A 12,463-nucleotide genomic window follows, 5' to 3' on the forward strand; every position below is an offset into this window, starting at 1 on the left:
GCCCTGTGGTGTTGCTGTTTGCACTAACTGATCACCTTGGCATCACAACTTCTTTCTGTCGTGGAATTCTTGCTAGTTGCACTTCAAGCCAGTGGTATAAGCAAAGGCATTGTGCCAGGCAATCTTTGAAGAGAATTCTTATGGTTTGGGCTACATCCTTGCATTTTGGAGGAAAAAAACCTGGACTGTCTGGAGCCAGGCTGTTTAATCAGCCTAGAATTACTCAAGCTTAAAATTCAGCTGACTTGCACAGCTTCTGGCCTGAGGATACTGAACAGGCACAGCAAGGGACATCAGGAGATCTGGAAACCTCATCTGATAGATCACATGGTGCTGTTTCCCCACTTCTTTCCATGTGGGAATGGGAGCCAATGTGCCTCCAAACTGACCACTGTATCAGCCAAAACACACTGGCAATATTGCTCTTCCAGGTCAACAAGGACTGTCACTCTTCTGGGAGGTCAAACTGTGGATGCAAAGGAGTAGGTGGGAGAATCCCTATTAGTTGTGTGCACTGTGTCTGAAACGCCAGTGCCTCAAAAAGATGAGAGGGAGTGTTTGCCTTTATGGAGTGCCTCAATGAAAGCTAAAAATGACCTTCTGAGGTCTGAGAAGACAGCTTGGTTAGAAGAGCAGGAGGGCAGATGGAACACCAATCAAAGAGGCAGCAGCTCCTTTAGCTAACAAACAGATGTTTTGATTTCAGCACCAATGTTGGGCAGAAATAACACTTCACTTCCCCTTGCGTAACACTGGGGCACTTGGAGGTGGCACAGGGACATGATGGGAAGCAGGCTGTGTGCTGAGTGAGTGCCCAGTTATCTGCCAAACATTGGTTTATTCTCACAACTCTGCTTTCTAAGTCTCACTGTCAAACTGCTGGAACTAATGGGGTGAGCCTGGGGCAGTTAAAGCAGTAGCAAGATTGTACTCCCACAGTGAGGTTAAATCAGGCTAGCCAAGTGGCTTCAGAGAATTATACTTCAGCAACAACCTCTTTTTTTCCCTTAAACTGTTTTGTTCATCTGCCAGTAACCACACAGCTCTAAGGCTAAGGATTCCTTTCTGCTTTTCCCTTTAAAACATGGTAAGGAAATCTGGCGCTCATCTCTATACTTGAAATAAGACAAGTTGTACAGATGGTGGTTTGTCTTCAGATGGTATTTTAAGAAAAGCCTGGAACAAAGTTATTTCTCCACAGGATCTTACCTCTCCCCAACAGAGTAGCAAGCTGCAAACTGGTGACTGTTAGAACACTTGCAGCACCTTCAGATATGTGGTAACCTAAATCGGTGCATTTCTCTTTGAAGATTGTCCTCCTGCCTTCTTCTGATGCTAGCAACAGATTTAATCAAAATCAGCCCCAAAGGATGGAAAGAGCTCAGAGTCCAGGCATGTTTCCTGGAAACTGATAGTCAGCTGATCTGTCCTGGAGATGCTGCTCTGTGCCTGGCTCCATCCTCCCGTGCTCCCACAAGCCTGCCTGGAGCAGCCTGCCAGGGCCGGCAGCCAGGTCGCTGTTAGTCATTCAGAAAGTGGCCAGCGCCGCCCCGCTCGCAGTGGCCAGGACTGCAGAGGCAGTGGAAAGGTAATCCTGATGGTTGTGCCGTGATGCAGGCTCTCAGCAGCAGCACTGGAACAGGGATGTTGCTCCCCAGGGACCCGGCTGTTACCGGAGGTAGTAATCGACCGCAGCGGAGAAAGCAGCGAATCCTCCGCAGCCGATCACCCCGGCCTTTAGCCCAGCTGCAAGGCAAGGGTGGGAAACAATGAGACAAAGCAGGAAAAATATTCTTCCCAGTAATCTGTGCTGGCTCAAAGAGCTCACACCAGCAGGAACCTGGCAGCGGCCTCCCAGGGGACAGTGGCACTGCCTGATGTACAAACCCCTCGGGGCCAGCAGGATTTGCTCTCTGGGTGCTGTGTCCTCACCCAGGGGACAGAAGAGAACCCTCCAGTGGCCACTGCTGATTTTACTGTGCTCCCATCTGAGCCGTGCAAGTGCCTTGGTGGGACTAGGGAGGGATAGGAAAAGCAGCCACTGCTCTGACAGCTCTAAGAGGATTAGGTCGAGGACAGACACAAGTTAACAAGCTCAATTAGAAGCACTTTCAAAAGCTTTCTTTTCATTTATGCTCAGTAAAACAGGACAGGTTTTTTTCTTAAAGAGAGTGAGAGAAGTTCGATATTTCTGATGAGGAAAGCAGCTCTTGGGGATTTTCCCAGATGTTACCACTAAAGGAAAGTCCCCACTAGTGCTGCTGGACTAAAACCCCAGTGCTCCTTGTTGTTCACATATAAGCAGACTTGTCTGTTTGAATTTGATACATGAGAAAGGAGAAAAGCATTTTTCACATGGTACAAAAGAAGAGAATAGAGTTCTTTAGTTCTAATTTCAAAGGAGAGTTGCAGAGACAGTGAAATGGCAGATGTGTAGATCTCAGATAACACAAGAGCTTCTGAGTTGCTCTGTATGTATTTTTGGCTCTCTCCCATGACATCAGAGAAGAGTGTGGACAGCCACCACCATCTCCTGATATTTCTTTCAAGTGAATTTTGTTGATTTTCCTCTCAGACCAACCCCTCCTTATCCACACTTATTCTTGGAGCTAACAGTTCTGCCAGCCAGGAGCACACTCTTACCCTGGCTTCACCACGACTCCATGCAAAGAGGTTTGTAGTGTGTGTGTGTGTTACACTAAGAACATTGTGTGCTGCATAACCAAATTCAATCTTATCAGAGTTATCACAGAAACAGTTGCCAGCAGGCACCACCAACCTCTGAAGCCGATGGCTCCTCCCGTGATGCAGCCACTGATAACGCTGTTCTTCCAGTCTGACTTCCCACGATACTGTGCAATTAGAAATCAGAGTCAAGTAAATATGGAATAAACACCCAGCATCTGTGCTAACAGCAAGGGAGATTAAACGACCTTCCATCCCCTTCTCAGCTGAAGATGTTCTTCCCTCTGCTCTCAGCAGATGGCCCTGCACTCCCAAACTTGCAGGGCTGGGAAGGGAGGAAGGAGCAGGTAACTGGGAGAGGTAAGACAAATCCACATGGTGCAATGCAGTGCTGTGGGAAGGATCCTCAGGAGAGCCAGCACAGCCCCCAGAACACAGCCCTGAGTCTCAAACTGCAATAACTACACGAGAGCAGCCCTGAGCCTGGCCATTCAGCTGGTCCTTGGCACAGGTGACAGTCACAGCATCTGTTGACAAAGATGGACTATTTCCATAGCCAGGACACGCTGGATTTTCACCAGTGCAGAGATCTCTTTGTTCTGCTCCATTGTGCAAGCAGATACACTTTTCTTCTAGATGAGTTAAGAAGTAGTGGTGCCTTTCAATTAGAAGGCAGGACTCAAATTCGTAACAGGGTAATTTTCCTATTTAAAAAAGCAGATGATAGATTTACCACTGAGCTGCACCAAGGTAATTTCTGGCTGTAGGGGCCAGATGAAAACCGGCCTGTTACTCAAGAACTTTCATCCAATGTTCCCTTTCTGCATATGGAATTTTTAGACACTCAAATTACCATGTTGCAGCTCACAGTTTGACATTTCACACAAGCACTTGTAGCTAGGGTTTTAAAAAGTAATACCCGTGCTTGCCAATACATTCAGGACTTAAACTGAAAAGCACTTTGCCATTGCAAAAGAATTCTTCATTCTGTCAGAGAACAACATCTCTGAAGACAGATCTCAAAGCTGAAAAGCTTTGCTGGCCAAGAAAGAACAAAGCAGCCTATTCCATTGCCCTGTTGCAAAGAGGATGCATGTAGTCATTTGGATCTAGTAAAAGATTTTTTTAAAGAGTACTAGAAAACATTTCTGAATGGTTGAGAGGCTCTTACTCACAGATTCTACCACGCATTCCGTGAAGGAGAACATGGCACCCACGATGGCAAAGTTCTTGGCGTAGGAGATGCCTCTCTGGCCCATGTCCTTGAGCACCTCCTTAGCCGTGGGTGTGCGATAGGGATCCTTGGGATCAAACCCCACGTTGGTGTCAATGCCAGCTGTGAAGACACCAAACGCACCTCCCAGAACAAACCCTGTAAAAGAAAAACACAACGAAATGAACTCGGCTGGGCTGGAGCAGCACATTCCCCTGCAGGCAATGAACGAGCTCTGCTCCCGCTGTCTGTGAGCGCTGCACTGTGACAGGGGCAGGAATCTCTCGGTACTATGGACGCTTGTGACAGCCTGTGCTGTGCGGAGGAAAGGCCATGAGCCCCTGTGCCTCTCCAAGGAAGGCAGACAGAGATCCCTCCCTGGAACGTGTGACACTGGAGGAGGCTTGGGAGGAAAATCAAAACACGGCGGCTGCAGCCTCTTCTCCACCCGCCCATTTCCCGACGCCACAGGGACCCCCGAAGCACCCCACAGCTGCCTTCCCCGTCCTTCCAGCCGCCGCACCTCCCACACAAGCCAGCGCCGCCTTGAAGGGGCAGCTCTCCATGACCCGCTCCACCATCTTCTGCTCCTCGCTCTTGGGCGGGCAGGGGATTCCGCCGAGGACGGCAGGGTCCCAGGCGCGGGGCTGCCGCTTGTCGCCCACGAGGTGCTGCAGCAGGAGGCTGTACTGCAGCGGCGGCGGCGGCGGCGCCGGCTCTCCCTGCGCTGAGGGCGGCGGGGCCGCCATGATGGCCTTGCACACCCACGGGTGCTCGGCGCCGCGTCCGGCCCGGCACGAACCGCCGCCGCGGGGGCGCACGGGAATTGTAGTTCCGCAGAGGGGAGAGACCGGCAGCGCACCGTCGCGATTTGACTACACCTCCCAGTCTACCCCGCGCCGGCGCCTCCGGGGAGAACTACCACTCCCGGCATGTTCCGCGGCGCGCCGCGGGGATTGGCCGTCGCCGGCAGCCGGGGGACTACATTACCCGACGTGCCGCACGGCACCCCCCTGGCGGCCGGTGCAGCCGGTGCAGGTGAGGTGAGGGATCCGGAGCATCCCCGAGCGCGGCGGCGGCGGCTGCAGGTGAGCCCGGGGAGGTGAGGGCAGCTCGGGGGGACTGACAGGGCTGGGGAGAACCGGCAGCTTCGCGTCGGGCATCCCCGTGCTAAGGGGAGCGCTGAGGTGCCGCAGTGCGGGACGCAGTCCCTGTGCCCCGGCTGAGGTGCGGGGAAGGCGGGTGAGGTGTCGCGGTGTCGCCGCCGTGTCCCCGCATCCCCCCCGCCGCTGACTCCGGCCCCGCGCCGGTGTCTGAGGGCAACAGGTCCCGCACGGGCGCTGCCCGTGGCCGCACCGTCCCGCCGGAGCCCAGCCGGGGCTCTGAGGGCAGCCGGGCTCCCGCAGCCCCCGCGGGGCTCTGAGCGCAGCCCGGCCCGGGCGGGTCGTGCCCGCGGCTCCGGCGGGGCTGCACGGCCCGAGGCACCCGCGCCCGGCAAAGGTGTCCCCGCTGTGCCCGGACATCCCCGGCTGCTCCCCGGGGAGCGCTCGGTCTCCTCTGGCGTACAGGAGCAGTGTTACTTCAGGGCATGTGTAGCTCAAAAGGGCTCTGAAAATACCCACCGTATTCTCTCACAAAATGCGGATTTGGCTCGTGTCAAATCGTGCACAAACCTGAGCTCTGGGGAGCTTGTTCTGTTTGGTGGTGAGGTGAGAAATGTTGCTTTTCCTTCTGGCAAACAAGGCGCAGTGAGCATTTAAAAAAAAAAAAATCCGTGTTCCTTGATGTGTTGCTTTTTTCCTCACCTGTTTTACTTTCTTGTTCTTGTGGACTAGAACCAGTTTTCATCTTCACGTGACAATAGGTGTGCCTGGAAAATACCTTTCTTCTTATTTGATATTTTTCTGTTTGAACTTACCCATAGGTTTTAAAATCTATGAGGAATAGTTGTCTTGGTTTCAATAGGATGCATGGAATTATTGTATTTCAATAATTAGAAATTACTTGAAAAATTAAGTAAGTGATGCATTGGTGTGAAATCTTCCTGATATCCTGAAACGCAACTTTTTTGAGGTCCCAAAGTAATAATTTTTCTTTTCTGTTTCTGTCCTTTTTTTCCTCTTATGTCCTTTTTTTTCCTGCTTATGTCTTAATGTAGGTCGGTTCAAATAACGATTTAAATGGACGGGTTCATCACTTCAAACACTTCATTAGGCGAAGTTCAACAACTTTCCTCTAAATCCCACTGCCCTCTACTGGTTGCACCAGCAGGGCCCACCTGCCCGCTGCTATTCCCCGTCTTTTTGTTCGTCCTTGGGGTTCTTTTAAATTTATTTCTTTTTTCTTTCTTTGGGGGTATTCCTCCCCCCCCCCCCTTTTTTTTTAAGGTCAAAACCCTTGAAAAGGCATGTGGTTAAAATTTACTACAGCAGGATCTTTGCAGGGTAGGGGAGGTTGCTGGCAGGATGATCTCCCTGAGGAAAACCCTCAACTTAAGATTTCAATCTTCTTGATCCAAAATAACCTTGCTGGGCTGATCTCGAAGTCACACAGCAAAGCCTAATTTCCAAAGGCTTAAAGGGAAGAAAAGATATATGTTGGACTGGGAATTTCAGCACGGAGAGTTTATATGTATAGTTGAAATATTGCTTTGACTTTCTTTCCCCTGAGTTTTGGAGAAAATGCTGGGTTACTATTTGTTTGCAAATAAAATATTTAAGCAAGAATTTTGTAAATATGCTTCTATAAAATATATTTATTTATGGATATTAATATGTAATTAGATGTTATTCCCCCCCCTCCTTAGATATTAAATAGTTTTCTCCTCTTCCCATTCTTGCTGTTCCATGTTCTACATACGAACAAATTCTGGTGCCAGAGTATTTGAATAATCTCATCTGCCTGAACAGATTTTTTCATGTGGGTGAAATCAGATGGAGGATAAAGGATTTGAGAGGGAACATAAGAGTCCAACACATCTTTGATAAACAAGTTGTTCAAACGAAACTTTCAGCTGTTTCCTTTTTCCAAGCCTGTGAACCTTCATTGCTGCAGAGTGTGCGGCTGATGCATCCGACCCTCTTCCTTCTCTCCCTGGCTGCTGCCCCTGAAGCCACTCTTTTATCCTGGAGCTGTTCAGTCCAGTGCGAGAGCTCAGGTTATTTTTATCCTTGCCTAGTCCCACGAAATGAAACATTTTGAATTCGGGTGAGTGTGACGGCAGCAGCGGGCGCAGATGATCCCGGAGCTTTTGTGCAGCTCCGGGGAGGAGCTCGGTGTGTGTTTCAGCAGAGGGCAGCACATGGTGACACTGAATAATCGCGTTTCACTTGCCCTTTACAGTGACTCAGTGACTCCCACACTTCAGTACTCTCCAGACAGGGTAAATCTTGGAAATAATGAGGGGTTTGTCAGAAATCCTGGTTTTGCATATGTCTTGGTTGTAGAGTTCCCAGGTTTTGAATAGACTCTGGCAGTGCTATTAAAAGATTAAAATAAGTTTTCACAGTCCTCAACTTTTATTTTGTCAAACTGCCTGTTCCAAAGTACTTTCTGAAGTTACTCAGCTGGGCAAGAACTGACTGAAGGTGGAAGTCAACAAGAATTAGATCAAATCCATTCTTTTTCACTCATTCCTACCTGTGGGCACCTTTTTCTCCTTATCAGAACTGTCATGATGTAGGGGTGAATGAGAGGAAGAGGAGATAAATTAATAGGTATTTTAATAAAAAAAGAAAAAGCTTTTAATCACCACAAGCAGAAGAAAGTGAGGCTGCTTTGCAGATGGTCACACTGCTGATCTCACCTGTTGTGTACAAAGAGGTTTCCAGTGGCTGCAAAAGGGAAGGTGCTGGGACCTGCTGGGCTTCATCTCCACCCTATGGGATTCTCTTCTATACATTAAATTTAATCCTTTCCTACTTCTCATTGACCTTGTGAATGCAATGTTTTGTCTTTTTTGTTCTTTAAAAGACTTTAGGTTCGAAAGCTCACTGGAGAAGTGAAGTGCTTTGTGAGATAGATCTAATTTCAGTGAAGGAAAGCTGCTTCAGTTTCTGTACTTTCCTTGACTTTTGAGTTTAACATATTTGTTTGAGAGTGCAGCTGGGTTTTTTTTTCTTCTAAAGTAGCTTTAGTGTTGGAGAATACTGTGTCACTACCATGGCAAACAGATAAAGTACTAAGAAAAAGGTTGGATTTTAGGTAGGTGGCAGGTATATTGGAGTTAAAACTCAAAAGATATCCTGACTCACTGATTTTCAATTTTTTTTTTTGCTGTAGGTCAATATAAAATAGACTACAGAGAGAGATCTTAGACTAAAATCTCCTTTTAGGATCAGCAGACTTGTTCCTTGTGACTGTGCTCTGTAACTCAGAGAGATGGAACAGGATGTGGCTTTTCAAGATGAGTGTTTGATCCTGTCTGCTCTCCCTAACGTTTTAGATCTCAGAGTCTGCACCCTTTTTGAAAGCAAGGTGGTTTCTTTGTGTTTGTTCCTCTTCAGGTAGGTACTCCTCCTCTTCACAGTTTGCCCCATATTACACATATTTTTGTTTTCACCTGTAAAATTTGAGACACACTTGTGTGGTCTAAAAAAAGTTTCAGGCATCATCATCTCCCAGGGCTCTCAGCTGTTGCTATAGAAGCCTAAATTCTCTTTGAGAGACCTTTCCAATAGAAAGAAGTTGATACTGCAGGAAAGTTGTCATGGAAATATGCAGCAAAAAGAGAAAGGAAATCTCAGTTTGATGACTGCTACACAGGCTTAGCCAGCCTGGTGAAGTGGCTCCCTATCTGGAGATCTGCTTCTGCAGATTGGTTGTGTTCCAGTGGATTGGAAAGTTGTGGACTCAAACCTAAAGGAATAAATTAGTTAACATTTATATAACCAAACAAACCTCTTGAACTCAGAGAGCTTTATCCAGATTTGAGTTTCCAGGAGATTCCTAGCAGCCTGGCGCTAACTGGGGATGGAGCTGTGGCACAGCTATTTCTTACACTTCTGGCAATGACCAGTCTGAAAGGATTTCTTGAAGCACCACGATTAAAATGATGCTTTCAGAACCCATTTTTAAATGACAAACTAAAAATAGTTTATTCTGCAAGCTTCAGTGCCATTCCAGATTTGAATAGGAGCCCTTTGTGTCCAGCTAAATGATGGGATAAGCAGGTCCCTCCCCACAAATTTCTTATACCATCACTAAGCCTGGTTGGCTCCCTGGTTTCCAGCTTTTTGTGCCTCTCTTACTAAAGCCTCCTGATATCTAATAAACGTGATTATGAGTGAGCTGCCTTTAAATATCTATTACCAGAGTCACCATGGTAACTGCTGTAAGAGTTTCGTGCTGGTAAAAGGTTTCCAGCTCCCCGAGATACAGCAGGGCAAAATGCTTAGGCTGTTGTTTTCACGGTTTGAATGAGATCAAAGAGGCCAAGATAATACATTCCTGATTTTTGATAGCAGTGGATGTTAGTGGAACTGAAAGGAATAAGCTTTATTCTGGAGCCTGTCCTCAGATCAGGGAATAGAGGACAGTGCCACAGGCAGGGACAGCCCAGGCTTTCCTTGGACAGCAGGCTCCTGCAGGAAAGGGAAGATGTCACTCCCTCTGCCTGAGCCAACTCTTGGCCTTTCTTTCAATACTGTCAGCCAGTGAACTAATTAACCCTACTGAAGGATGCAAAATGGTGATATTCCACCTGCCACAGGAGCAGGCAGATCTGCTGAGTGATTCGGTGTGGAGCAGAAAGAACTGAACTGGTGTGTGTGTTCTTTCTTCATTTCGCGGTGCTCTCAAACTGCTCTGTTTTCCTCTCGGCCTTCAGCTGCTGTGTACCAGGGCAGTGCTGTTAGTTGGGCAATATTCAGAGTGACTTCCCTGCTGTCCTGATTTCCAAATCTTCCTCTTCCCGTCTCTGTCATCTGCTTTCTTTCCCGAGTTCCCGTTGTGTGGCCACTCAGTCCTTTGCTCTGTAATGACAGTTGTTTCTATAGGCTTCCAGATGACAGAGTCACTAATGTCCGTCATGCAAACTGTCACCTCAGGGGGTTGTTTTGCTTTAATTTATTTATTTACTTATGGTAAACAGGTCACAAACTCCATAGGGCACTTCTTCCTTTTCGTGCAATCTGTTCTCTTGCTTCATTGCCCTCCTACTTTAATATCTGCCAGAGATTTTAAATTATCGCTTGCTTTTATAGAAACATGGAAAATACTGAGCACCTATTCCTGCTGCTTTCCCACTTCATTGCCTGTGCCTCCTGCTTCTGTCATTTAGGTATGTTTTTTTTAGTAAGGGAGGCTTCTGCTCCGGTAATGAGCTGTTTGGTGTGGCTGTGCTGCATGAGAAAAGGAGACCTCGAGGAGAGGAGCAGTTTGCATGCACTTTGTGTGAGTGGGGACACAACTGGCACAGCAGAGCCAGCACGAGTGGCACTGAGCACGTTTGATGGGGAGATTGTGCCTGCAGGATGAGCTCATGCTGGTGAAGTGTTGATATTTGTCCTTACCTGCCTCGTAGGCAATGTGAGCCACATGCCAAGATCTTTTTTTTTTTTTTTTTTGGCTGAGCTTAAAGATGCTTCTAATTCATTTTAGTTAGAAGGTTTGTGGAGGACCGGGTTTGCACCGAGGGTTTAAAATCTGAAGTGGTTATGATCGTTGACCAAGAGCTACAAGGAAATAATTTCATAACAAGTCTTAAAAGCAGAACCTGGGTCTCAGAATGGAATTTGCCTGCATTATACCACTACTTGTTTCTTGGTGGTTCTTCTGTGGCATTGTGGTTAAGGCTGGGAGGGTCTCAGTGTTTGGGCACGTCAAATTTCAGCTGCATCGTTCAATTTCTCAAGCCTGCTAAACTGATTTAAAAGTTTAAGCAGTAGCAAACGTGTTTGTTCATACAAGCTGTCTAGAAAAAAGGAATTGTTGAACTTTAATTTAAATTCTCCTTTTTTTCTCGATTTGATTACATCATCAAAGCCAAATTTCTATGCTGAATTTCTGGGTGCCTCTGTATAACAGTGTGCATGTCTGTCAAAACTGCTGATTTATATGGGAGTTAAAATCGATGAGCGCTGTAGACCCTTGCTAATTTCTGATATTTATTCAGTAATTTAGGTGCTTTCATTTCCTGACCTATTTCCTGTAAAATAGATGAGTTATTAAGCTACTGCAATGATCAACTGATTCTGATCGAGCGTCTGCAAAAGATGCAGAGAGGAAACGCGAGGTGGGGACTCCAAGGCAGGGCTGTGTGGGGAATCAGATCTTGCCAAGAGCCTTTTTTTTTTTCTGCAGCCTTGATCTGCATTAGAGGGCTTGTTCCTTCTCGTGCTTCCTGAGTTCCCTCTGTGGGTTTATCCTGGTTCGGCTCCTGCTGGGCTCCCCGTGAGTCCGGGCTGATCCCACAGCTCCGCTCCAGCTGTCGGCACTTCCAGCGTGAATCCCTCGGAAACAAAGCCCATACCTCTTCTCTCACTCTCATTTGCATCCCCCTGAAACGCACCGAGGAGTTCAAAGCGGTGGGACATTGCTCCAGAATTCCGCCGCGGTTTTTAATTCCAAGGCAGCCTCCAGCACACATCTTCTCCAGTGCTTCATTTCGCTGTGCAACTCTGCATTCAGTGAATTAATGGAATGCTTTTCTGTTCCGGGCTCCTTGGAGTTTCTAACCTGTTGGAATTCCTCTCCCGTTAGGCGATAAAATGCCAGCTTTTCCAGCATGACATCCCTCTGGGACAATAAGTAAAGGGAGCACGTAGGGTTGTGCAGGATTTTGCCTGGGTAGGTAGTAAAAACTTGCTGTGCTACTTGAATATGGTAATTCTCTAGGAATTGTTAATGAGTGCCACATTATAACCTATACAGCAGAAAACTAACTGCGAGGAATAATAAAATAGAAAGTTACTCCCTTTCCCTTAAGTCTTTCTTGCTTTTAATCATTGAAATAATAAAAAAAATCAGTATAAAAGAACAGTATAAGTCTTATCGCCCTCCTTCAGGGAAGAGCACTCAGTATTTCCTTTTTTGCATGTTTAGATTTATCCATATTTTGAATAACAGGGTGACTGCAGGAAAGCTGTCCCTGGTTGTTGATGATGCCTGAGGAAGTAGAGACATTTGAAAATTGCAAACAGTAATAAACTTTGCATAAATGTGTGCAAAAGTGATCAGTGGTTTTTATTTTAAGTGTATGAAATATGGTGAGCGTTTCTTTGCTACATAGATTTCCTTTCTCATTTTGCCTTTTTCTGTGGGTTGGCCCTTTTTTTTTTTTAAGATAAATGTGTGTTAACTCTTGAGTGTTCTACTCGGAAATGACAGAAATACTGAAAAATGCTGGCACATCTTACAGACTTTTGAAACAGGCAGTTTCCTAATTCTATTTTTGACTGACTCAGTGGCTGTTCCCTTGGAAATTCTCGAGTTGTTGTCTGGTCTTCTGAAATTTTGGCAATAGGCACCAGAGGAAGCTGTTTTTCTTGTCTCCTATAGCACTCCATGTTCCATAAAACATTATCTGCCTTTTTTCACCCCAATTTAATTACTCTAGTCTCTTCC

At 46.9% G+C, this 12,463-nt stretch overlaps 2 protein-coding genes across 6 annotated transcripts in view; one reads left to right on the top strand and one right to left on the bottom strand.

The window, feature by feature from the left end:
• Window position 1: 1 nt before the first annotated feature.
• On the bottom strand, window positions 2-4,667 carry TIMM22 (translocase of inner mitochondrial membrane 22). 2 transcript variants are annotated; one of them, XM_066201651.1, is made up of 4 exons: window positions 4,422-4,667; window positions 3,861-4,057; window positions 2,780-2,852; window positions 2-1,746 (listed from the first exon to the last, which is right to left on the bottom strand). In XM_066201651.1, exons 1-4 carry the CDS (start codon window positions 4,645-4,647, stop codon window positions 1,670-1,672), a joined length of 573 nt encoding a protein of 190 aa, XP_066057748.1. In that variant the 5' UTR covers window positions 4,648-4,667; the 3' UTR covers window positions 2-1,669. The 2 variants fall into 2 exon arrangements, with proteins under 2 accessions (XP_066057748.1, XP_066057747.1); XM_066201650.1 differs by lacking the exon at window positions 2-1,746 and having other exon boundaries at window positions 1,998-2,852.
• Window positions 4,668-4,920: 253 nt separating this feature from the next.
• SPECC1 (sperm antigen with calponin homology and coiled-coil domains 1) overlaps window positions 4,921-12,463 on the top strand; it is an 87,645-nt gene continuing 80,102 nt past the window's right edge. For all 4 annotated transcript variants that reach the window (XM_066202166.1, XM_066202170.1, XM_066202171.1 and 1 more), the window contains exon 1: window positions 4,921-4,986. The gene's annotated coding sequence lies outside the window, so the exon portion shown is untranslated. The remainder of the gene's footprint in view (window positions 4,987-12,463) is intronic.

Source organism: Chamaea fasciata, unplaced genomic scaffold (genome assembly GCF_029207755.1).
Source record: "Chamaea fasciata isolate MVZ Bird 193981 ecotype frontalis unplaced genomic scaffold, bChaFas1.0.hap1 SCAF_21, whole genome shotgun sequence".
Classification (NCBI taxonomy): Eukaryota; Metazoa; Chordata; class Aves; order Passeriformes; family Sylviidae; genus Chamaea; species Chamaea fasciata.